Here is a 25,357-nt window from a genome sequence, read left to right on the forward strand (position 1 = left end):
TAGTAATAATGATAATAAATGATAGTAATATAATCGCGTGGCAAACCGCAATATCTGTCAATAGCCATGAAATAATATTTAGTGTTGTGTTATTTTTCCTTGTCCCTTTCTTTGCTTTCCAATTTAGCTTTTGACTAATTATATTCTACCTTCGTTTCCCGCTACTGTTTGCCATGTTGTCATTTTCTCATTTATTCCCACCGTGCTATTGCATTACATAGGCCTATTTCGGATTTGATTTGTTCTTTATCAAATGTTCTTCTTTTGTACATTTTCCCGCTTTCCTTCCTTTTCCATTAAAAAAAATCTTTTTTTTTCTTTGTTTTATTTTTACGTTTCCCCTTCCCTTGCCTTTTCCTCCTTTCATTTTCCCCTTTTCTTTCCCTTTCTTTCTTCCTCTTTTTTCCTTTTTCCAGTTTTTCTTTTTTGTCCGCGTGAAATTCGCCACGGGGAGCGGGAAACTTGCCCCCCCTGCTCCCCGCCTGTTACGCCACTACCCGTGACCAGGGATGTCAACAAATGTCTGCACCCACGCACGAAAGAGATGACAGTGTGATATACTCAAAACAATATCGCTTGAACAAAATGATGATGATGATGACGGTGTAATAATGATTATAATAATAGTACAACCTCGTGGTAAACCGCAATATTTGCCAAGAACCATAAAGGACTATTGAGAGTTGGAACTAAAAAAATGGAATAAGTAGGGTATATCGAAATCAAAGTGGTGAAAATGCACATTCATTCAATGATTTTGCCGATCGCGCTGAATTTAACCTGTTACCTTTCACTTACAAACATATAACTCTACTAATGTTCGTAGGTTGTGATAGGGCTATGTCATCAACAGTGGCGGACCGTGACCCCGAGGAGACAAAGCATTGGGGGGGGGGGGGGCACGGCATTGTTCACAAACAATGCAGTGCCCCCCCATGGTCATCAATTCATTTTCCGTCAAGCCATTAATCCGCTGCAGCTATATTTTGGTTGATAGCTAACATAGGCGTACACATTTAATTTGTTTGGTCGCTCATTCAGATGTAAAGATGGAAAGCTGCCAAAAAATTGTCTCTTCGCCAAGTTTTCCCGTAGTGTTATGCATCTTCTTATCAGCATCCGGTCATGTAGGCATTGTAAAGGCAATTGGATTATACCTGGAAGATATCAAAAGTGATCTTGAAATCAGTTCAATGGACATTGGAATGGCGCTCGGTCTCCTCAATGCGTTCTTCTTCATTCCGAGTAAGCCTTATTCTTCCATAAAAATTTTCTGATTTTTAGCCATCAAAGGTTTCAATCAAACCGTAGAGTATGCTGAGTGAGAGTTTAGATGTATTGATCTGCTAACTATTTTAACGTTTGCATTATTGTTAAAACGGGAATTTATTGGGTAGTTTTAAAACGTAGGTTTGGTTTACTTTCCCAATACTTATTATCACTCAATTTGTTTTGTTCCTAATATCAGGTTTTTTTTCGGGGGGGGGGGGGGCGAAGCTGAATGACTTACTTGAGCTGGCTATTCATGCATATATGCAGTGGAGTATCTAGGAAATAAAAGACGCCTAGGGCAAGAACTAAAATCACGCCCTTTTTAACTATTCTATACCCACTCACACACACCCTGACACTCCATCACACAAATCCTTATGTTTATATATGCATGTGCCTTTATCAAATCAGTATATATATATATACATATATTGACTTGATGCACAAAGTAAAATAAATTATTTAGGAATAAGCATGACAAATTCTATATTGTGTGCAATGCAGGCGTCAAGAGCTATCAGATTTATTTATTTATCAATTTTTTTGTTTGCAAACTGGGCATTCTTAGCACTTCATGAAAAAAGACGTGTTCCAAAACACATTATGCGAGCACGAAGCGAGAGATGACAATTCTTGATAATCAGATCAGATAAAAACAAAATTTTGTAGTATATCTACGAATTTATGAAAACTATAATGTATTGATTTAATAATTTTTGACATTTTCAATATATCATTAAAATAAGTATCCCTTATTGGAGCGTGACCTTTTTTTAATTTTAAAATGCACAGTGCTAGCTTCGATAATAAGACCTGATTTTTTTTTTAGAACGGTATGGATACATAAAAAAAAATGCGAGCAAGCAATGTGAGCTGAAATTTTGTTTTCTCGGCAATTATTGTAGAATTAATTTTGTGAATTTCACAAAGTAGTCATAGCTCGATATGCAAGCTTAAATATATATTGGCTTTAGAACTTGATATTTTAAGACTCTATGGCCCGTATTCTGAAGTCGGGTTTAACTTAGACAATGGTCTAACTCTGTGCTAAAATTATGGGAAGCCAAACGTTTCAAAATTTTGTTTACAGTGAATGATTCTCATGTTTACTGTGCTCTTTACTGAGTTTTTAATGGTGAAGACAACTGTCATACTTATCCTTCCCAGGCAGCTAATGATGTTTTGGGAGTCAATGAGCTGATACATTGAACCTCTACTGTTATAGATTCATGTAACAACTGGCTCTCCATAGTTAAATTACAACTTTAAACCTGAGTTTAAGTTAAACCCGACTTCAGAATACGAGCCTATGGCTCTGTGAATTTCATCAACATGCAATGTGTGCGCAAAGATGATTATTATAAAATTATAAGTTTTAATTACTACAGAGATACGTGAAAGATATTTTATATATTCCAAGGCCTCCCGTCCACTTATTCAGTGTATCTGACTCTCCTTTACATTTCCATCTCCTTTCCTTTTTTCCCCCGCTCCTCTTCTTTTCACTTTATTCATCTATTTCGTTTTCTTTCTCCCCTTTTCATTTTGGGCGTACCCTGAAAGTGCACAGCAAAAACTGTGGTGTTAACCGGTGTACATAGAGGACCACAGCAGTTATTTTACACCGGTGTTAAATAGGTGGTGTTAGTTTTACACCTATAGGTGTTATTACAACACCTATGGTTGTTACATTTACACTCTTTGGTGTTATGTTCAATCTCTAGGGTATTATTTTAACACCTCAGGGTGTGGTCCTCTATTAACACCAATTGGTGTCAGTTTCTACACCACAGTTTTTACAGTGTGGCTCCAGGAGCACCTACCCCTTGTCACCTATATACGCCAATGTATGGACGTAGCGAACTGGGGCCGATTGCACGAAAGGGTCTTTGCAAGGACCGTCTTTCGTGTCGCCCATCTTTTATGATGCGCCATGTGAAACGCATTTTAAATAAATCACCTGCAAACATATTTCATTCGTCCGTTAAAATTAACAAAATATTTGTTTATAAAAAAATAAAAAGCAAGCTAACGAATCTTATTCTTTATCATAAATTTCAGAAACACCCCGCTTATAGCGTATCATAAAAGATGGGCGACACGAAAGACGGTCCTTGGAAAGACCCTTTCGTGCAATCGGCCCCTGTATGATAACTGTGCAGACACCACTCAACTATATATAAGGAAAGCAAAATGAAAAGTTTCAGAGCAGTGCGTCAATTAGCTATTTATATGACCGAAAGCAGGATATTTCTGCCTCGCATGATAATGATAATAATAATAACAACAATAATATTAATAATAATAATGATTATAATGATAAGGAAGATAATAATACTTATTACAATAACACAAACAATGATAAAAACAACAACGAAAATGATGTTGGCGCACAGTTCCACATAATTGGTGCTAGTGACGCCCAAAAAGGAATGCACACTCGAACAATGATTTAGATATAATAAAGATATTAATTGAACATTTTTTGAGAATAATACACTAGTTCTTCATGTTTTTTTTATTATTTTATTTGTTCACATTTAGTTTGCTATTATCATTATTGTAATTATCAAAGCCATTATTTAGTACTATTATTATCAATATTATTACAGTATACAAATATACCAGGCCTTATTTATAGCAAGTACAACGGGAATGATTTGTCCGATGTTGGACTGGCATTAACTATTTTTCCCAAGGGGCGAAGCACCGAGTTGAAAAAAAGTAATATTGCCAGTCCAACCGTGGATGAATATTTCCCTCTGTACTTTCGAAATAAAGGCGTGGTATATTTGTTTTTATAACCTGCATTGTATGATAACAATAGATCTTGCTAATATAGCTAACATAGTTCATGATTTTTTTTTCTGAACCAAAATATAAATAACGCACTGCGCTGACTGCCCTACTTTTTCTAAAGCAACGCGCTCAGCGGAACGCGGATTTGCGCCGCGGCGCAGGCACAAATCCGCGTTCCGCTGCGCGCCGATTCTTTAAGGGACTTACTTGCCCTGTAGATTTACCTCGCCGACCTTTGCTCGCGAGACATTGCATAATTCGTGTCAGTAATCTCTGATACTTCAATGTTGGAATAGTGCTCTATTCAATCACTGACGTCACGGAATAACACATTTTCTTCAGTGGGTGTTTCGATGTCAACATCACCGAAAAATAGTGAGAACATGCGTGGTCACGCGCTGCTACAGTGTATTTAAACCAGTCAACACACAGTTAAACCAATGTTAACCAATCACTTTAAAGTGATTGGTTAACATTGGTTTAACTTTTAAAAAAATCTGAGCTAGAAGGTCATACTTGTCACCTGTGTCAGGGGCCGCGGAACGGTTTTCAAAGTGGGGGGGCTGACCATGCTAAAAATCACAATCGTATGATCATTTTTGCGTTTTTGTACACGGTTTTGGAAAAAAGTGGGGGGGGGGGGGGCTGAAGCCCCCCAGCCCCCCCGGTTCCGCGGCCCCTGTGTGTCTGTGATATGTTACAAAAATGAAGCCCAGAAAAAAATTGCGTTCGAAAATGATTATTTAGTGCTTCAAAAATTGAAATATAAAGTGACCGGAAACACCATCTTAATTTCTTCCCATACACTTATGTGTACTATTTAGGCGTCTACGGTATATTACACTTTTTCCGATTCCAGTCGGTAAACTTACGAAAAAATCCTCTCCGTGAAGTACTGAACATATCGCTAAAGCCGGCAGGTCCTTTAAGTCGTCTATTCTGAGCTTTCGGGCAGCATATTTCAAACTCTCTTTAATTCTGTCAGACTTGAAATCTCTCGCGAACGCCATTTTGAACGAAGTGAGCTCATTAATATTCATAATACCTTACGTCAAGGCCCGTCGCTTATTGGGCCATGTTCGCGGACAGTCATGAATGTTTATATTGCATTTATGTCCGAAAAATCGGCACAATGTACCGTGCTGACCGGTATGATTGCATCTTGAAAGGGTAGGGCAAGCGCAACTAGTTGGAACTGAGCTGAAGATAGCGATTTGTTTTTGGTGAAGATTGTTTGTTTGACTAGAGTTACGGCAAACTTTTGTACATACCATAATTATTCTTTTTCATATTAGAAGGATGCACAAGAAAAATATTTCATATATGTTTACATCATATTGGTGATAATATCGTTACGTGAGAAGTGAGATTTTTTATTAATAGAGTAAATGACGACAATAGTCAAATATAACTAATCGCCACTCAAACCGATATAAGAAGAAGAAGATTGAAGCTTAGTTGGGGGTTCGTAGAATTTCTACGAACAAAACAAGGTAATAATAAAAAAATCATGTTTCGCCTTCACCAGTGATGACAGGCGTGCGGGCTACGCCTCGCCCGTGAGTAGTTTGCCCACTAGCCCGACGCATATCGGATAGGCTAGTTTGACAGCCTCATTTTTCTATTTCATAAAGGTCCAATAATGGCTGCACTCTATCGACGGAATTCTCTCCGTCGTCCGTTGGCTATATGTGGATCGTGTCTCCAAACCATCGGAGTGACCCTTTTTTCAACGGCAACCAACAGCATTCAAATGGCCATTTACCTCTCACTGACTGGTAATACACATCTTTTTTTTCACTGTTCGTTCCCATTTTGTATCATATTATGATAACAGTGAAGCTGCATATCTTCATGAAGAAGTTATGCCAATATGAAATACCCCAGGTTTCATCATATGTGCCACTCAGTATACAATGCATAGTGGGTGTGTGCCGCGGAGGGGACCCCCATTTTTTACACTCAAATTTCCGTTCCAAGACATTGCATATCTGTCTTATTGAGAAAAAGAACAAAGAAGGCCGGTTCAAAGCATAGCATTTTCTTCTTATCGAGAAAAAAAAGAAGAGAGAAATCCACACTAAAGCTTCGCATATTTTCCGTTACGCCGTTCATGCCGCGTTTAACTGCTACAATCGGGACCTTTCGCAATCCTCACGGACGCTAATATTAGGGTCCCCTAACACAAAAGTTAACGCTTAATCATACACTTGATTTTTAAGATTGATTGTACATTATAGTCAATAGAATCAAACGTAGAAAACTGCTCTACAATCATTGCTAAACCTTATGGGGTTACACGCCCTACAGATCTGCCTTTCTTGAGCAAAATCCTTTCCCGCGACACCCGCACCATTCATGCATGTATATTACGACTGATGGCTGGAGATATTCGAAATGTAGGACCTAAAATAGATTATGACATGGATAAGAAAGTGGTTTTTCAAACAAATCGAGTACATAACTGAGTGAGGAACAACTTACTGAATGAAGGCTTAGATATAGATCATTACAGTCCATCGAATCGATATTGCATTAAATGTGGATTATTGGTGGATCCCTGGCAATTGATTTCATGGTTCAGATCAACCTCTCCAGCCGAACATTTCGCATGCGTTGATATATACACATCATATGCAATACGTTTGTGAACTCGCGGGTTTCTTTTATTTATTCCTACACAAAGGATATTCCTATAGCACACGATGTAATCATGGGCATTATGTTTTACTTTCCCCAGAAATGGGGGATTAGATTCAAATTCCGGGGGAACACTTCCATTGATAAGAGGATACCAGGCACGACCATGGGGTTTCGAAAAGTACCCTAAACAAGGGAAGCAATTCTTTTCCAGATTATGAAAATGCATCTCTTGACAAGTATTTGTGGGGGCTTCAGCCCTCCCCCCCCCCACTTTTTTCAAAAACCGAGTACAAAAATGTAAAAATGCCAATATGATTGTGCTTTTTAGCATTATCAGCCCCCAACTTTTGGCTGAGCCCCCCACCCCACTTTGAAAACCGTTCCGCGGCCCCTGGCTGTTATGACTCCAGCTGGCTGGAGACATGCAAAATGTAGATTATGACATGGATAAGAAAGTGTTTTTGGAAAGAAATCGAATACATATTGAGTAAGGAAAAAACTTACTGAATTAGGGCTTGGATATAGATCGTTACAGTCCATCGAATTGCTATTGCATAATAATTTGCATTATTTGTAGATCACTGGCAATTGATTCCTTGGGTCAGATCACCTCTCCAGCCGAAATAATTTCGCATGCGTTGATATGTACACAGCATGCACTAGACCATGATACGTCTGAACTACATCCGAATTTGTTTTTTTCTTTTCTTTTGCCCGCTCCTTCTACACAAACGATATGCCTCTCGCACACAATGTAATGGGCATTATGTTTTAATTTCCACAGAAATGGGGGATTTCCCGGGGGGGGGGGGGGGGGGGTTGTACTTCACTTGATGGGTGGATACCAGGCGTGACCATGGGGTTTCAAAAAGCACCTTAAACAAGGGAAGCAAGGCTTTTCCAGATTCTTAAAAAATGCATCTCTTTGGCTTGTGACACCCTACACGTATTGGAAATGTATTCCTTTTCTCAGTATTTTAATCATCGTTTTTACACCCTTATAACGTTACATAGGCCTATACGTAACGTACTTACCCATCCTTTCCCTTTTTACGCGTGGTCGCGCCTGGTATCTACCTGTCAATGGAAGTGGGCCCACGGGCGTTTTGTGGGTAAGAGATGAATTCCAATTACCGGAGTTAGAAATGAATATTCGTTATGAATGACGTATTCTGTTGAATCCCGGGGGTGTTGAATTTCGGGAATTGAAGAGTCATAGCAGTGTCATAGCGCGCGTAATTTGATAGCGTTGTAGAGACGTACAAACTATTATGGACCAGTATGACCAGTAAACCGATGTTCCAATTTCCAGAGTTACCAGTTAAAATTATACTGGTCTAACTGGTCCAGTGGAACTGGATTTTCCTTCTGGGTATGGTGATGTATAAATCACGATTTTTTTGTTGTGCCATCGCACGGTCATTTTTTTTGTTTATTTTCCATCAATTTGGTCAAAATTTCTGTGGTATTGAACTTTTTGACCGAACGTTTTCGGATAGATCTGGCGGTTTCTTGCCGGGAGTGGGCTATTTTTTTACCAACGGAAAAAGATTCAAGTCAGTCAGTTCATTCTGAACACTCCGATATATAAATGATTCTCATTGGATGAAAAAAACCCCGTCAAAATATTAAACAAATTGGAGCCTCCGTCTGATTTGGGGAATTTTGCTACATTTGCGCATTTCATTTCTCCACGAGGGAGGGGAAGAGAAACCCGACACCGGGTATCGATGAGATTGAATGAGAAAAAGATGAAGAAGAGAGGCGACATTTGTACTAATCTTCAGTAAATGATCACGTAGGCAGAGAGCGATGAGACAGCTAATGAATTGCATCTCACATTCCTTGAAAAGAAAATGACAAAAAACAATGCTTGCTGAAAATAAACAGTCTCAATAAATCGCCGTACGTGTCCCTCCCACCATGCCCACCTCCGTGTCACCCTTGCTCTAAATAGAACGGTCGCGAACCTAGCATGATCCCATCCGATCCAATCAGATTCAACCGCACAGCTGAGCGACTATTGTACGCTTAGTCGGTTCCGTGTGTGCGCGCAGCTGCCCCGGCTGATTAAAAGCATCAAATTAGGTGAAAGAAATCGGGGGTTACAAATTCATATGGTATCAGAGCCTGAGCTGAGGTAGCTACCTAGACGGTATTCTAGTGAGCTACCTCAGCTCAGGCTCTGCTAAGGCTAAGACTAGTTCTGGCTCAGTAGCCTACTAAGTAGGTCTAGCTAGCCAGCTAAGTCTAGCTGCTATTTAGGCCTATCTCTCAAACTTGACCCTCAGCTCAAGGGTATACCCAGATTAAAATATTTTACCTACCTACCGAGATCGAGAAGACAAATTAAAATAAGTCTGGTAACCAACATAAGTTCTCTACACCCTTCTCCAAACGAGTTCTCTTTGGCACCACCCAAATAGTATGTACGTCTCTACAACGCTATCAAATTACGCGCGCTATGACACTGCTATGACTTTTCAATAAGCCAGTTCGTAGTTCCTTTCTGCGCATGATCAAAAGATTCTACGCATGATCAGAAGAAGGTCATTTGTACTAAAGTAATATGGTGCTTTAAAATCTAATGAGATAAGCACCAACTTTGATGTCTTGATTATTCATATATTCTTTTGAATTGTCGTTTTCATTTATATCCACAAAAAACAACAATGCTTCCACGAACGACTGGTATTTCACAGTTTGCAAAGTACATTGTGCAACATATGCTAAGATATGCATTCTAGTCACCTGGTCTATTCAATTTCTTCATCCTGCTATGTAAGGCAAGCTTGCGTAATATCTTGCTTTGAAATCTGCCTATCATGATGAAAGAAATGAAAAGTCATTTGAACAAAATTGTCCATGAAGTAACTACGAACTGGTCTATTCCCGAAATTCAACACCCCCAGGATTCAACAGAATACGTCATTCATAATGAATATTCATTTCTAACTCCGGTAATTGGAAATCATCGCTTAACCCGTTTGGTGGCATGTCGCGTACACTGATCAAAATTCAGATTCTTTCTGAGGAATCATTGTGTCTTTGACAAAAGGTAATTGTAATTGCCAAGCAATGTGATTAAGCAAACAGTTTGACATCGCCTACCTAGGGCTATGTCATGGCCATCCTCTAACACGTCCAAATGTAAAATCCTCATTATATTGACAGAATTTGAATGAGAAGACAGGTCACGGTATATTCACAACAAAGCAAGTCTTTCTGGGCCTTTTCTCTTTCTGATGAATCTAGTCAACCATGCGCGACCCCAGCTGTACAATGGACACGATGAAGATTTTGATTAAACCTGCTATAAAAAAGTGGTACTCTATAATATATCTTATTCTCATTATCTATTTCATGTAAATCGAATAGTCAGAGAAAACCTATACAAGTCGTCAACTTCCATACATCCTTGTAGAGTCAAGACGTAAAATCCAGGCTATTTTGAGAAAGGCACTCGCTGACTTTAAATTTTCTAATATTTTTTTCCTATTTATCAGGAAGCCCTTTACAATTTTCTGTTTTGTTTTATTCATTTGTTAATAAAGTATTACTTTCTGTTCATACTTGAAAGGTATTGGGATTAGTGCCTTGATGGTTAGTTGTATTGTGGCGTTGCACCGGGTGGCAAAAGAGAAATACAACCTATGTTTTAGCATCGGCTCGAGTGGTTATGGCGCCGGCATGGTTCTATTCCCTCTCTTGGCTGGTTTCTTACGTGCTCCTTTCGGGTGGAGAGGAGGACTGCTCATCATCAGCGCTCTCATAGCACACGTCATCCCATGTGCTGTAGGAATTCAAATTGAATCAACTAAGATGATCACCGAGGTAAATGACGTTCAAACGGTCCAACGACTGTCTACAGAGGGTTTAGACGAAGAAAAGGGTGAAACGAGTATAAGTCATAGCTTTGAAGGTGAGGCCAATCATCATTCCAGTATTTTAGTGTCATAAAATAGACAGAGCAACAATGATAACAAACGGGGAAGACATTTCCTCTATCTTTTTGAAAGATCGTTGCTAACCACCCAAATTAATGTCATGAGAACCGAAAAATATGAAACTAGAAAAAATCCAGATTAGTTCTGAATGCTAATAGGAACAAATGCATGTTTTTTCTTTTAAAATCCTTGTCTAGAATTTTAAAGGAAATCATAACATAATTACCGAATCAATCGAGTTTTATTAAAATTGATTTTGATTAAATTTGTTTAAGATTGCTTCTCTCGTTTATTTCAATTCGCTCCCTGGGTTTTGGTTTCCTTTCAAAAACAAATTTTGATCGTTGTACCAAAGCAGGTTTAATCAGTGCTGGTCTCAACGAATCAAACCCTAACCTGAAAGACAACTAAGGGAAATAACATTTCCTATAAGAAAATGTATTGAACGTGTACTGCATCTAACAGTACTGATGGTATGCCACCTCATGCAACGGAGTATGCAAATTTATTTGAATTTCTAAATACCATGAATTATACATTGGTCACATTTGTTCTACGGCGCCGTACGGCGAGTCGAAAACAGACGTTTTAACATTTATTTGTACCAGCTACATATAGGTGGTTTTAGTAAAACTTAATAAAACGGCTTTTTTGACTCGCCGTACGGCCGCCGTAGAACAAATGTGACCAAGGTATTAGGGTGGTGATACACATACGTTGATAGTGGACCGATGACGGCGTCGGAGGGGGTCTCGGCTTACTTGATCACCCCCTTATTTTACAAAGCCAGACAGACGCCGGCTCGGACTGTGCCTACCTTTCAATGTGATCTGAAGTCGGTTTCACTCCTGCAATTACTACCCCAAGTGGAACAGAATTAATAACGATGAAATAGTTTACATGAAAAGTCAGGTGACTAGTGTCACGTGAATAGGCGGTACGGCTTACACGAAGCCGGCTTATTTGTAGACCCACAATTGCAGGTTTCAAACAATGTTTATCAGGGGGGATAATGATATCGAGGCGGCTTCAAATTACGTTACGATCATACGATAAAGGTGCGGCCTCAAAGCCGGCATCGGAGCCACCTCTAAACCCAACGGATTTTTATCAGGGTTCTTTAATTATAATCATTGCCTCCCGTTTAGCATCTTTATCCCAATCTGCTTTTCCCGAAACAGAAAATATCAGACTCGGAGCTCTTCATAGAATCACCAACAGGCTACGGCAAACTGATTTTTACAAGGATCCAATATTTAATGTGATATTCGCTGTGCAGTTTGCATTTGACATGGTGTACTGTGGTTGGCACTCATTTCTCGTACCGCACGTAGTGCAAAGAGGAGTCTCTGTCAGGAATACGATCATCATAACCTTCTCAGCAGCATCTGGGAATACCTTCAGTAGACTTGGTGTGGGTGTCCTTACCAACCACCTCTTCAAGCCGATCGATGTCTACATCTTTGCTGTCATCCTCAACATCGGCGCTCTCCTCGTTGACGTGTTTGTCGCCAACTTTTACGTCATGTTGGTGACGTCATGCTTCTCCGCAATGTCCATTGGAGCGAGGGCGGTGGTGACAACGCTTATTGTGAGGGATAGAGCCTCCCCTGGTCAGTTTGACGTCGCCTTTTCAGTTGGCCGGTGCATTTCTGGGGTTGGAATGTTCCTCGGTGGCTATATTGGAGGTAGGTAACCGCGGCATAATCAGACATTACTGAGTTTTCGCACCGTCACGCAGAATGTTTTTTTTTAAGAATATGGAAATAATTGTCAAATGCCCTACCTGACAAAGAGCAACCAAGTACTCTTTGTCGAAAATTGGTGAATCAAAACAGCAGTTTCGTCCTGGATCCTGGACAAACGACCTAGTTGCAGTTCTGAAATTTTAGGACCAAACTGCCTCCGGTTCACCAAACTTTCGACAGAGACCTTTCTCTAGCTAGTCACTGTTATTTGTCTTGCATTTAAAATACATTTCCTGTGATCTTGGATTTTTTCTGCGTCGCTCTGCACCCCCTACCTCCTATTGACGTCTTTTCACAACATATTTACATACTTATTCTTCCTTCCTACTAATGAGCTTTTGGAAATTTTAAGATATTGAGCGATCCCCCTGAAAAAAAATGGTAGGACAGTGATAGGACATTAAGATTGAACGGTGGGAATGCCTCAGTTCTACATGCTTATTTTGTAATGGTGTTAATTTCTGCATAATGATAAAGCACTAAAAACTACCACAAAACTGATGAGTACCCAAACAAGTAATCTGTGAGGACTCGTTTGCATCTGGTAGGGTGTAAAACTGCAGAGTAATGTTATGTTAAGGGACAGGAATCTTGAAAATAAGGTAAAACGTTAGTGAATAATCTGGAAACAATCCCCAATTCTCTCACCAGCGTGACCAGGAGTCGTTGTTTTGATTTTATTCAACATATGTATCTGTTATTGTTTATCATCTTACAGGTTTAGTTGCAGACCGTTTTTCGTCGTTTAACGCTACATTCACAATGCTACCAATCATCGACGCCGTGGTCCTCATTCTTATATTGATAATGAGATGTAACCCAAAGAAAATCAATCGTGACGTTAACACATCAAAGTCCATTTAGAAAATAGAAGATAGCTTAAGATACTGAACGGAAATCGAGAACGGTAAATCTTACAGCATCATTCGTCAAACATGCACAATAATTTTACGAAAGATTTTAAGCGTCATCCACCTGACGAGATATGCAATCACATGGTTTTCATTATCAACATTTTCGTTTTAGTTCAATAAATTCTGACTCAAGGGCTCAGTGTTGTGGTTATGTTTCTGTCACTACGTAAATGTAGCTTAGCTGTCAAATACCCCTAATCAACAACACATCGCCAAGGGTAGGTTTTCTGGATATAGCTTACGCAAAAATTGAGTGGTCCAAAACTAGAACTTTGAAAATAAACTTATCTGAAAAAAATCTTCTTCAGACTGTCAAAATTTGACGTTGTAAAGTTTAAAACAGACGAGATAGAGGAGATTAGTATTTCGAATCTGCTCAGACGCTTCACCGAGATCGAGCAGGAGGTTCATTTACATACCATGCTTGAAAGAACATATGGACTTTGAAATCTGTGTTTTCCTTGATATTTGGTAAAGCTCTCATTGGTATTGTTCAACATTCAATTGAAAAGTTGTTTATAGATGTTGACAAGTTTTATCGTTGTAAACCTTAGAATGTCCCCTTTCAAAATAAAAATCTCAAAATTCATATCGGGAGAGTTACTGTTGGTTTTGGGTCAATGGAGTGGCAAATCAGTGTGGCGCATATACTTTTTACCAGTATCGCCATGAGTTAATACGATGGTGTTATGTACATATTGTGGCGATTTGTTAAAAACATTGAAAATTATTGTCATTCCTGATATTTAAGTTGTAGTTCTTTATATGAAAATGAGTAAATAAAAATCACTTTATACCATTATATTTTTTTCATGATTTTACTTTAAATAGGCAATTGAGACATTCATAGCTATTCAATTCGAAATTTATATTTTTGTTTGATTTTATGTATTTACTCCCAAAAGTGCTATCTCACAAATTAATTAAACATGTAGGATCTAATATTTGGAATTCATTACCTTTAAATATACGAATTTGTAACAATATTTTATCATCCTAGAAGTATAGAGTGCGTTTCAGAAAAAAAGTAATCCAAATCTAGAGGGCTGATATTCATATATTTAATTTTGTGAAATAATTCTGCATGGATATAAATGAGAAACTTATCAGCGTTCCATTTATACCCTTTTTCTACCATTTGTGCTATGTTGAAGACAACAGGTGCAGAGATCACTTTTTCCAAGTTTTGGTAAAGTGGGTAAAATGTGCACTCGATAAAATAATATGTTTTCCAAAGTAATTTTGGAATGAAGTGTTACTTGAGGCATTTCTCAGAAATTAGTGAAAATTAATGTCTTATCATGGACCTGCGTGGTATTAATGACCAGCACCGTCAACATGCCCTCCTCTCTTTTGAAAACAAAGCAGGAAGAGAGGGAGAATATCTTGGACAGCTCGTCTCACCATGGTCTCACCAATGGCAATGCCGGATCATTGTGCAAATCATCCACCTCATATCGAATTAGGCACTGCAAGCCATCAAAATCTTGAGGAGGACTTGCAAAAAACTTATTTTTAAGTGTCCCTTAAAGGAAATAATCTCAGGGCTGGCGGTCAGGCGCTCTTGGTGGCCATTCAATGCTATGGTTGAGGGCGACAACTCAATGTCCAAAGAGTCCTCTGAGTCTATCACGAATATCTTGGAACCAAGGGCAGGAGCGCCATCCTGAATCCACCAAAGAAGCATGTACACTCCTTACAAATGTCTCTCAAAATGTTGGTCCAACTGTGATATGATCTCCTTGTTAATGGTGTGGAAGTACATTTACTGAATAGCACTCGTTTGGAAGAGAAAGGGTCCAATCTAAGATTTTTGCCAGCTCAGACATTGATGAAGGTATTTTCATCAGCCTCTGCCTTTTCATAGAGTTTTCAAAAACTTGGAAACAGTGGTCTCTGCACCTTTTGTCTTCAACATCAATTAATTCGGTCATGCGTAGCGCAAATGGCACACATAGGGTATCAGCAGAAAGCTGGTGAGTTGTTCCTTCATATTCATGCACAATAATCTCACAAAATTAAATATAATTCGAATATCAGCCCTTTAGATTTGGATTACCTTTTTTCTGAAACGCACTGTTTAAAGGACTTATTTCACTCAAAATACTGTAAATGATACTTCATACCGTCATAGGTGCAAGGTGATGTTTTTTTTGCTTTATTAGAGATGTAAACGATGTAAATATCTAAGTATGCTACATTTATAAGGGCATTATGTTCTTTTTAATCTTATTTGAATCGGCAAAATAATCAGTAATGACGTACACCATAGGCTGAAAATCATTCATTCTTTTCTGGTTCATGGGCTCAAATTGTGTGTGTGTGTGGGGGGGGGGGGGTGGTCTTATAAATAAAACAAAATATGCAGATATTGTGTACCCGATCAAAATGAATTGTGATGTGAAATCGATGAAATATTCAATTAGATGTTTTATTTGATTTTCGTCGCAAATGTAGTTTGGGGATTCATGAAAACTAACCATGAATTTCAAAGATGAATTCCAGGTGTAAAGATTTCAAAATGAGTTCATAAAAAATCCTACAACGACTACCTAAGTCTCTGAATGTGTGAATAGAAATATGTGCCGAAGCATTCTGAAAAAAATGCTGATAAATGGGCAAAATTAGCATGACATGTTACCAAATCGTCGGGTCTTTTTCCTAGGAATTCAAATAATGTACCGTCCCACATGTGCTTATCTGCGTTGGTGATCTACAGAGTGATCGTTTTCAGCTTTACATTTCAGGAATTCACAAAGTTCAGTTTATGCTACTGTACCAAATTTAGATCTAGGGTGATATGGCAAAAAAAATAACCCTATTCACAGACTTTCTGATGAAATGAGTGTCTACTGCAACTACTTTTATTTCTCTGTAGTGACAATTATAACGTTTTTAATAAAAAATCAATTCTTACCAAATTTTGAAACTAGCTATAGTAATCCATAATGTTCCATCCCTTAATATTATAATATAAAAGCGCATACAATGAATGATACGATGAAACAAGAATACAATTGCTTTTCGCAATAATATTTGTTTGATGCATTTTAATTTCGAAATTTAAATTATTATTGTCATCACTATAATAAATACAATAAATGTGATTATTATTGTCGGTGTAAAAATTATTCTTTTTCATTTTACATTAGACAAAGTCAACTTTACATATAGGTTAACATACAAAACAATTGTTTCATTTTAATTCATAGCTAAATGTTAAAAAAGAAGAATGGTTGGAAGATTTTTTCGTATAAGAATAACTGAATTCCTAAAGATATCCTGAATGAATAATTCATCAGTTTATATGTGATTATTATATTCATTACAATTACAGCCATTAATATCTTTGTTTCTTTCAGTATTTCTATCATCTAGTTGTGACGAAAGTTTATCAATTACTAATTAAAAAACATTCAGACTCTCTTTTTGCCCCAAATCGAGGCGCAACAATTATATGCAAGCCTCGCAACTCATAACAATTACCTATACATCATATGCATATGCACCAATACATTTCAGTGATTTCCTTCAGCTTTAGATATTGAAATGAAATTTTGCTTCTACTTTTGAAGAAAATGTTCCTCATTTTTTTTATATCTAACAATCAACACTAGTTACCGAAATAATAGCAAATAAAGAATCAGAATATCACAGAGTTATTTCTCCAGGAATCAAATAATAAATTTGGAGAAATACAAAAGACATGTAACGCTTTATTACTATTTCGTAAATCCGTCAATATTACATGTATGCAATGTTATTTCATTGCTTTTTCGAGTTATCAATATATACCAACATACCAGATACATACAATCAAACCTACGTTTTATTCAAGGACCAGATTAATCCATCAAAACCACATATATTAGAATACTTTTTTTTATCAAGTAAATCAAGTAATTTTTTTGGTGAGAGTAAATGCATGGCTGTACACATAATCAGTGATTTCACTAAAATCTATATTTGGAAAGAAAAGAAAAAAAAAGATCTCGGGCAAGAATGGCTTTAAAAGATGTTTGGATTACAATCATTGCAAATTATATTCAAGAATGAAAAAAAAATAGTAAGGATGATTCAAAATCAAATATTCACCTTTGATTTTTTTACACAAAGTCATCGTCACGGTTATTTCACGTATTATGATAACATCATACGAAGGCAAATTTTAAACGTTCTGATAAAATGTATTCAAATGTAGATCTCAACAATATCTTTTGAATAACCTTTTACCTTAACAATAATTTTTATCCACATAACGTCTCACACAATTATATTTCTTGAAAGGAACGCAAAAACGATCATATAAATATTATGTACATTTATGTACATTTAATCCAACATGATCGAGAAGATTTCAGGTAAGAAAGAAAATAAACGTATTTTTGCATAACTCCACAAACATAGTACTTTCTGCATTTTGTAAAGAAATTAACAGATAATTCGTATTTACAAATCGTGGTTACTAAGTGAAATAGCACCAAAAATGATTGCAAAATAAACTTATGTCACGATAATCGGTCTCCAGAGAGTAGAAACTGTGTAACACTTGTTAATGTAATGAGGTGAAATTAAATTATGAAAATAGTGCTCGCATTAGTAAATAACCAATTTTAACTAATGCAAGTGGGTAAATACCATCTATTGAAAGAAAAAAAAGAGCCTCTGTTGAGGCCACCGACAACACTTAAAGTTACTGACCGAAAGGCCAAGTGCGCATATTTCCCCCCCCTTGAGTGTGTGTGTCGTTTCTTAATGTTGGTATGGCCCCACAATTAAATTTAAAAAGGTAAGTTTTTTTATCACAGATTTGATCTGTCAATGTTTGTTCGTGTTCTCATATCATGACGTTGATTTTTCCATTGTGGCGTCATTTTCCCCAAAGGCTCTATCTCCAAAAGCATTAGATTCCCCTATTTTTTGGTAATAAATACATATTATTTTCATTTGAAAGACCTTTGAAACTATCTATCATGGGATAAAAAGAAAAAGCAAACATATTTTTTTCTGTTTACAATAAAAATGCATGCAATTACACAACACATCTCCCATAGCATGATTCTGGTCGATGAGAACAGTCTATAATGTTTCAAAATCAGCATAAATAAAGCCATTTGGTAAGTAGTGCAAAAAATCTTGTATCGGTGTATCCAGCTATTTGGCTTAAGCCTGTCATCGGTTGGCCTATATAGATACGTTGGCAGCAACACGGCGTTCTGATTTTGAATTGTGCCTCTCCAATCATTATTCTCAGACTATTGTCGGTAGGAATATTATTTCAAGTATGTTTTTATCTAAACGAATTTCGAACAGCCTCGATATATTGATATTCAAGTCACTGCACAAGCCAATCATGTTCAAAGTGACATGCTGAATAACTAAATAAATTACACGTGATAATGTATTATGACCTTCATGCCACATTTGTCAATCTCATGAAGTAGCGAACATACTTTTAAATATTGTCCATATTTTGTTCCGCTCCAGGCGACCGAGTTGGATCGCTCCTACAATATATCTCACTCCCAGATAACAAAGATTTTTGTCGTGATCACATCAAAATAGGACCTTTGCTATTCGAAAGAATAGAATATTCAGACGCCAAGGAGAAGATACAATCAACATTGTCAAACAGTTCTGAATACCTTTGCAAACAATTATGTCATAAACTTCTGCAGGTATTTGTTCTATTAACATCATGAGTTTGCGACACAATGTGTATCGTGTATCCAAAAAAGGTAATACTGAGAAAACTTCCGATGGTTCTACAACGCCCTTCAGAAAATATCTAAGGATGGACGTGCTTGTGACGACGTGGACCATTTTGATCATTTAAATCACAAAAAAAATATTTTCCATAAGCACCAGGAACTATCAAACAGCAAATCTTTGCATTGTTCCCAAAACAACCATAATCCTGGTAGATATCTTTCAACAGCGCCCTCAAGGACGGCAGTCTGCTTAGATGCTATAGGTCATTTCACAGCGTTCAGAAGGATAGCCATAGATCTGAATCAAAACACGGACCTATACAGTCAGCCCACGCTCAGTACACCTTCCTTCAGCATTTTCGACTCTTTGCTTTTAGTACTATCAGAGTTCGACACCAATGATGTACAGCACATGGTACCTTTGTCCTATTTTTACGACTTTGAAGCTGCGCTTTTCGTGAGGAACTCAGCGATGACGTCAAATCCAGCGTCCTTGGCCATTTCAGCTGCTGTGACGTTATCCTGAAATCACAAAATAACAGCCAGAAATGGAGGACATTCTTAAATACAAAAATAAAAACGAATATCGCTTTCTCCAATGTGATTTGTGTTATGCATGTGTAAAATATTGATTACCCTTTTTTTCAAAATGAATCTTGTACGATCAACTGCTCAATGATAATACAAAAATATAAACGAATATCGCTTTCTCCAATGTGATTTGTGTTATGCATGTGTAAAATATTGATTACCCTTTTTTTCAAAATGAATCTTGTACGATCAACTGCTCAATGATAATACACTCCATCAAGTGACCTGCGACAATATAAAAACAATATAATTTCTCCTTACAGTGGGTATATTCTATTTAAAAAATAAAGTTAACATGATTTTGTTCTTGGTGAACAGAAGCATTTAGCAGAGCAATCGATAGGCGGAATATCATTACCTGATCAATATAGATATATATTGATCAGTGTGAGAGATATGAATAAAAGAAAAATGAAATGAAAAGGATAAAATTAAATGAAAGTATATCTAATCCTACAGAATTTGTCACTGCCTGCCAGATCAGAAGACTCAGTAAATAGCTTTAGATATAACATTCACAAGGATGGCATGGATGGAAGTCAAATAGGTCAGTATTAACGTCATTTACAATCATATTGCTAGCAACTTTGAATGTTATTTTGTTGTATTACTACTTGTGGCATCATTAGTAATTGGTATGAAAATGAGTAATCTTGATGCATTAAGATTTTGTTTTTCTTACTAAACAACTCGTAACAGTATCCCTTGCGTCGCTGTACTTGAATGTGTATGTGTGTGAAATTTCTTTGAGTATTTTGAATTCATTCTCATTTTTCTATACTTTCAGTTGAAACTGAGCTGAACTGAACTGAAATTTTGAAGTTTAATTTGCATGTATGTCTACCTCAAGTATATACTTTAGAGATCGTTTGGTAAATTGCCAAATCGTCCACTCACCACATGGTCTACTTTAATTTTAGTCTAAAGTCACTCTGCCCATCAACATTTCGTCTAACAACTACTTGGTCCAAAACCGTTTGGTCCAATCATCACTACGTCTAATCAGCATTTCATCTATGACCATTTCGTCTCATAACCAGTCTGATATCCATTTTATTTTCATTCATTTTGCTCACTTAACACATGTATTCAAATTGTACTAAATGGCAATTGGACGAACTGGTTATTAGACAAAATGATGAGTGTACGAATTGACAATTAGACCATGTGGATCGTGGACGAACAAATAGTAAACCAAATGATAGTAGGCGAGTTGGCAATTGGATGAATTAGTATTAGACAAATTTGAAATAAAGAGATCACTTCTTTTATGTTCTTACCTTGTTCTTTAGTGTGACATCCGACCCGGATTCAATTAGTTGTTTCACCACTTTAAGATGACCGAACAGTGCCGCTGCGTGGAGAGCTGTCTCACCATTCTGTTTTCAGAGACATAGAGTGTAAAAAGTGTGATCGAGTTAGTCGTCCCAACAATTTTAGTTTATTGATCAGATATTCTGTTCCACGTGTCATTAATTAGGACAAGATAGTTCTGAAGAATTCAAAATTCGAAAAAAATGAAAAAGAAAAACTATAAAAAATAAACAAACATGTAGAAATAAATGACAGTTACAAAATAAAGGCGTTCGGTTTTTGTTAGAGGGAAAGTTCATCCTGCACACTTGGAAAAATAGGTACAACTTTGCACCTCTCTGAAATATGCAAAGTAGGGAAGAGTTCCAAAATATGTACCCCCACCAAAATAGCAAAAGATGGTCGGCACTCCGGTTTGTTCACTTAAGATTTTTCTATGGATTTTTAGGTTTTGCTTACCTTGCTTGGGACCCGAACTTACCTCGTTGTAACTGCAGTCAAGACCGCTTCCCGCTATGCTAGCGAGAAGCGCTGATACCGGAGTTTTTTTAGCGAACATTTGTCGATAGCTCGACTAGTTTAGACTTACAGAACCATTACTGACTAAATAAACCGATGTCTATGGACAATTACACGCACTCGATCTTGCTCGAAAATTTTAGGGAATAAAGATATATTTTGGTATGTATTTCCCCTCTCCCATCACATATGGTCTATATTAGGGCTAGATATATTATTTTAAACCTCCATATTTTCATATTAATTTTAGTGGGGTTACATATGGAACTCTTCCTCAAATTAGCACCTATAAGATGCAGAATGCCACCAAATATGTGCTTATTTTCATCAGGAAAGGCTTAACCCTTAAGGGGGCTCCCATTCTGTCATCTGGTCTGCACTTCTAAAGGTGCAGAGTTTAACCAACTTGACAAGTTTCAGAGTAAGTGATTTTTAACTCTATACAACATTATTTAGAAGCAATTACGCCAGTGAAAATATAGTTTTGTCACATCACGTATACAAGACGCACATTCTTACACAAACGACCAAAAAGTACTTTTTCATTGCAGAGCAGGTTCAACTTTGCGAGCATTTTGATAAGGGTGAAGTATGACAGGAACCTATACTAAACGAGAGGTCACTTGCACCCCAGCCATCCACTACCGGCCTGCGCAGGCGCGGTGGCAAGTAAAAGGTGCAACTATGCTCGAATACTCGCTTTGCACCCTTTCCTGCAAGGTTGCAATTTTCTTGCACCCTTATTTCTTAGTGTGTAGCAAAATGTTTGTTTAATAAAAAACAGAAAATATAGATCAAAATATCGGTTAAGAAGAGACGAGTGTCCATTAACGAATTTATGTTGATTTCTTTATGGTTTGGAATATTAAATTGATTGGATTGAAAACGCTTTCTAAAATATCCATGGGAATCTAAATTATCTACCTACCTGCAGTAGTCCAAGCGAAGCACCCTTCATTATCAGGTCATTTACGCAGTCTGTGTAGCCCTTGTGCGCTGCCTTGAAAAGCGGGGTTGCCCCATCCTGCTTGGATAATTGGGAGGCAAAAATGGTGAACAGGTGAAACCAAAATGCATGCATAATACGTGCAGCACTGCAAACTCAGTGAAAAACATATCGTATGCAAATCGTGAGGTGATGTAACGATCCCGCAGTGTCCATGAAGGCAGAGGGGAAAGTGTGCATTCGTGGCCAAAAGGGAAAATAATTTTAAATTATTCGTGTGAAATCAGAAAAAAACAACAAAGCGTTTAAATCAGTCTTAGAACAAAAATGCGTATGCATATTAGAATTAAAATACTACCACGACGAGCATAACAGTAGGACACGATGGATGTGAGCGTACAGGAAAAGCAGGTTCTACCTACTTAAACACATTTGGCAAGAAAAGGAAACACGGCAAACATAATCCTGACTCTTTATATTAATCGTATAAGGTAATTCACAATTTAATTCTTTGCCACCTCAACCATGTCAACAAAACATCTTACACCCATTTCCCGCCAAAGTGATACATTTCGATTTGTACTAGTTTTAAATTGATTTGATTCAATCGATACGTGTAGAATATACAGCTTCTTTATAATGTACACATGAATAATTTTGGTGGCCCATTTTTTTTTAGCTTTGCTTTCAAATGTGTCTCCGAACCTTTTTTTCTTCATTTATTCGGGTATCTTTTAGGGCACAAATTACGCCTCGCTCTGATTATATTTCTTATGGGTAAAAATGATTAAAAGACAGAAAAAAATAAAACAATAGTTTCATCTTCCCTCTGATATAATACAAAGTGTTAAACAAAAGTGAACATAGAAAAAACACCAATTAGAAAATCAAAGTTTGCTATGTAATTGCCCTTTCTTTTTTCAGAGATAGTTTATGGATCTTTTATCATGATTTTTTCATTACACAAATATTGAAACTGGAAAACAAATCGAAACGGATTATTTTGTTCTACTTAAAATTACTTATTGAGGGAAGGAGGGTTATCGATAATATGATTATTATGTTTGTTGATTGTGGCATATTCAAGTTGTTGTTAAAATTTCAAGTTGTTGCAGTTGAGGGTGATATTAATTTTAATTACCTGGATATGCAATATGATATTGATAGTGAATAGTCATCCATCCAATAAGAATGTTTACAAAAAAGCTTTAACTAAAAAAAAAATCTACCAAAACACTGACTGCCCTTGAAGAACTTATTGTAACACAAACAAAAACAAATTCGCGCCGTCAAAGGATTCATTCACAATCGCTTGCATTACTGAAACAGGGACAACAGAATCCAATTTAAATTATAACACATGACAAAATAATGTGCGAAAATAGTGTTACTTTAGAAACATAAAGAATGAATCGAATGGCAATGAAAAATAAAGCACATCAAAACAAAACTTAAGCCAACTGGATTACGGCAATTAAGCATATAAGATTAGTACATATATATGTCAGATTATTTCCTCCATTAACTTTGGCCGAGACTTGTTTACCTTGCCATTCTGCAGTTAATTTGTTATTACACATTTAATAATGAGAAATAAATAATTTGAAAATTGGCTCTAAACATAACAAAACGATGAAAGGCTGAGGCATTCAAGGAAATCGGAAATTATTGTCACATGGTTCGGAGTCGTGTGGTCCAGTGTTTAGAGCATGGGACTCATAATTGCAAAGTTGTGAGATCGAATACCCACTCTGCCATTGTCTCCACTTTGATAAAAAGACCCAAGAGTAATCTATAAAGTCAGCCACTATGACTGATTAACCCACGACGTAAAATGATTCCTAGGTAATTGGTTATATACAACTTGGCGTTTACCAGCAAAAATGCTGTCATGCCGAGCTCCTCTGTGTGTTACACTAAACATAAATAGGAGTAAGCCAAACTTTGGTTTCGACGAATTCCCTGATATTCATCATTTTTACAGAGATCACTCCAACAGGAGGCGCAAAAGGGCCATCGAACTCCTGTCTTACCTCCCTTGCTTCATCCACCTTTGCTCCCGATAAGAGAAGCTCCTTGATGATTTCACTATGTCCCATCTGAGCTGCTATCCATAACGGCGAAGCTTTGTCCTGTAAATTAGATTAAAAGAATGTGAAAAATGTCAACTTTATATCCAGGGACTTGGCAAGGTGAGTTATATTTTAGAGAATCACAGAGCGTGATACAATCAATTGGATTAGTAAGAAAGAATATAACAATGATGATGATAATAATGGCCTAGTTAAGGAACATGAACTTGATACAAATATTTCGAAAAGGCCCCCTGTCTTGGTGATACAAGTTTTCGGTCAGTGTCAGACACTTTCTTCAAGGAAAAAACAAACGGGAGTCAAATGTAATGAAAATAAGTCTTCATCTTTTCACACTGAATGCTGGGTCTAACCTTATTTATAGCTTTCGTCTCGTTTCTACAGGCTTCCTCAGACTAGCTGACTCGCCGTAGATGGGGGTAGTATCAGGAGTTCGATAAATGAGATTGAATCGAATTGAATGTTTTATTATCATTTCATCGCAGCCAGTGGCTGAATTGAGAAAGATTTTTTAAAGTAAAAACAATGTATAAACAGTGAAATATTTGATATAATCATAACCGCAACAACAGTGAAAGTAAACAAATATTTTTTTTCAAAGAAATGTCCAATAACCAATTAATACTCTAGTAAACTTTGGAGACATGATAAACCAATGCGTATAAACTTTCTATTATATAGTTTTACTTGAGATGGGGGTTAGATTAAAAAATAAGTAACTCGTGTAGTTGGACGCAGTTTTCCTTCTTTTCACTTTTTTTTTCCAGCTCCCCTCACCTGTTCTTGTATCATTTGAATAAGAACCTAACGATTTAGAGAGGAATCTAGCCTTTTTTACCACTACCTCCGTTACAAGAAAG

General features: G+C 37.1%; 2 protein-coding genes across 4 annotated transcripts in view; one reads left to right on the forward strand and one right to left on the reverse strand.

Annotated features, from left to right (window-relative positions):
- The first annotated feature begins 974 nt into the window (after positions 1-974).
- Positions 975-19,046, forward strand: LOC121430631 (monocarboxylate transporter 6-like). Of its 2 annotated transcripts, XM_041627946.1 has the most exons (5): positions 975-1,245; positions 5,706-5,849; positions 10,295-10,636; positions 11,843-12,349; positions 13,128-19,046. In XM_041627946.1, exons 1-5 carry the CDS (start codon positions 1,050-1,052, stop codon positions 13,271-13,273), a joined length of 1,335 nt encoding a protein of 444 aa, XP_041483880.1. In that variant the 5' UTR covers positions 975-1,049; the 3' UTR covers positions 13,274-19,046. The 2 variants fall into 2 exon arrangements, with proteins under 2 accessions (XP_041483880.1, XP_041483881.1); XM_041627947.1 differs by lacking the exon at positions 5,706-5,849 and having other exon boundaries at positions 977-1,245.
- LOC121430632 (ankyrin repeat domain-containing protein 29-like) overlaps positions 18,051-25,357 on the reverse strand; it is a 33,322-nt gene continuing 26,015 nt past the window's right edge. Inside the window, exons 7-10 of one of the 2 annotated variants that reach the window (XM_041627949.1) lie at positions 24,438-24,536; positions 22,387-22,482; positions 20,906-21,004; positions 18,051-19,556 (exon numbers count right to left, since the gene is read on the reverse strand). In XM_041627949.1, the coding sequence (XP_041483883.1) occupies positions 19,467-19,556; positions 20,906-21,004; positions 22,387-22,482; positions 24,438-24,536 (384 nt within the window). In that variant the 3' untranslated portion in view covers positions 18,051-19,466. Of the gene's footprint in view, positions 19,557-20,905; positions 21,005-22,386; positions 22,486-24,437; positions 24,537-25,357 lie in introns of both variants that reach the window. The other variant, XM_041627948.1, reaches the window with a different exon arrangement.

The sequence above is a fragment of the Lytechinus variegatus genome, chromosome 17, assembly GCF_018143015.1.
Source record: "Lytechinus variegatus isolate NC3 chromosome 17, Lvar_3.0, whole genome shotgun sequence".
NCBI lineage: Eukaryota > Metazoa > Echinodermata > Echinoidea > Temnopleuroida > Toxopneustidae > Lytechinus > Lytechinus variegatus.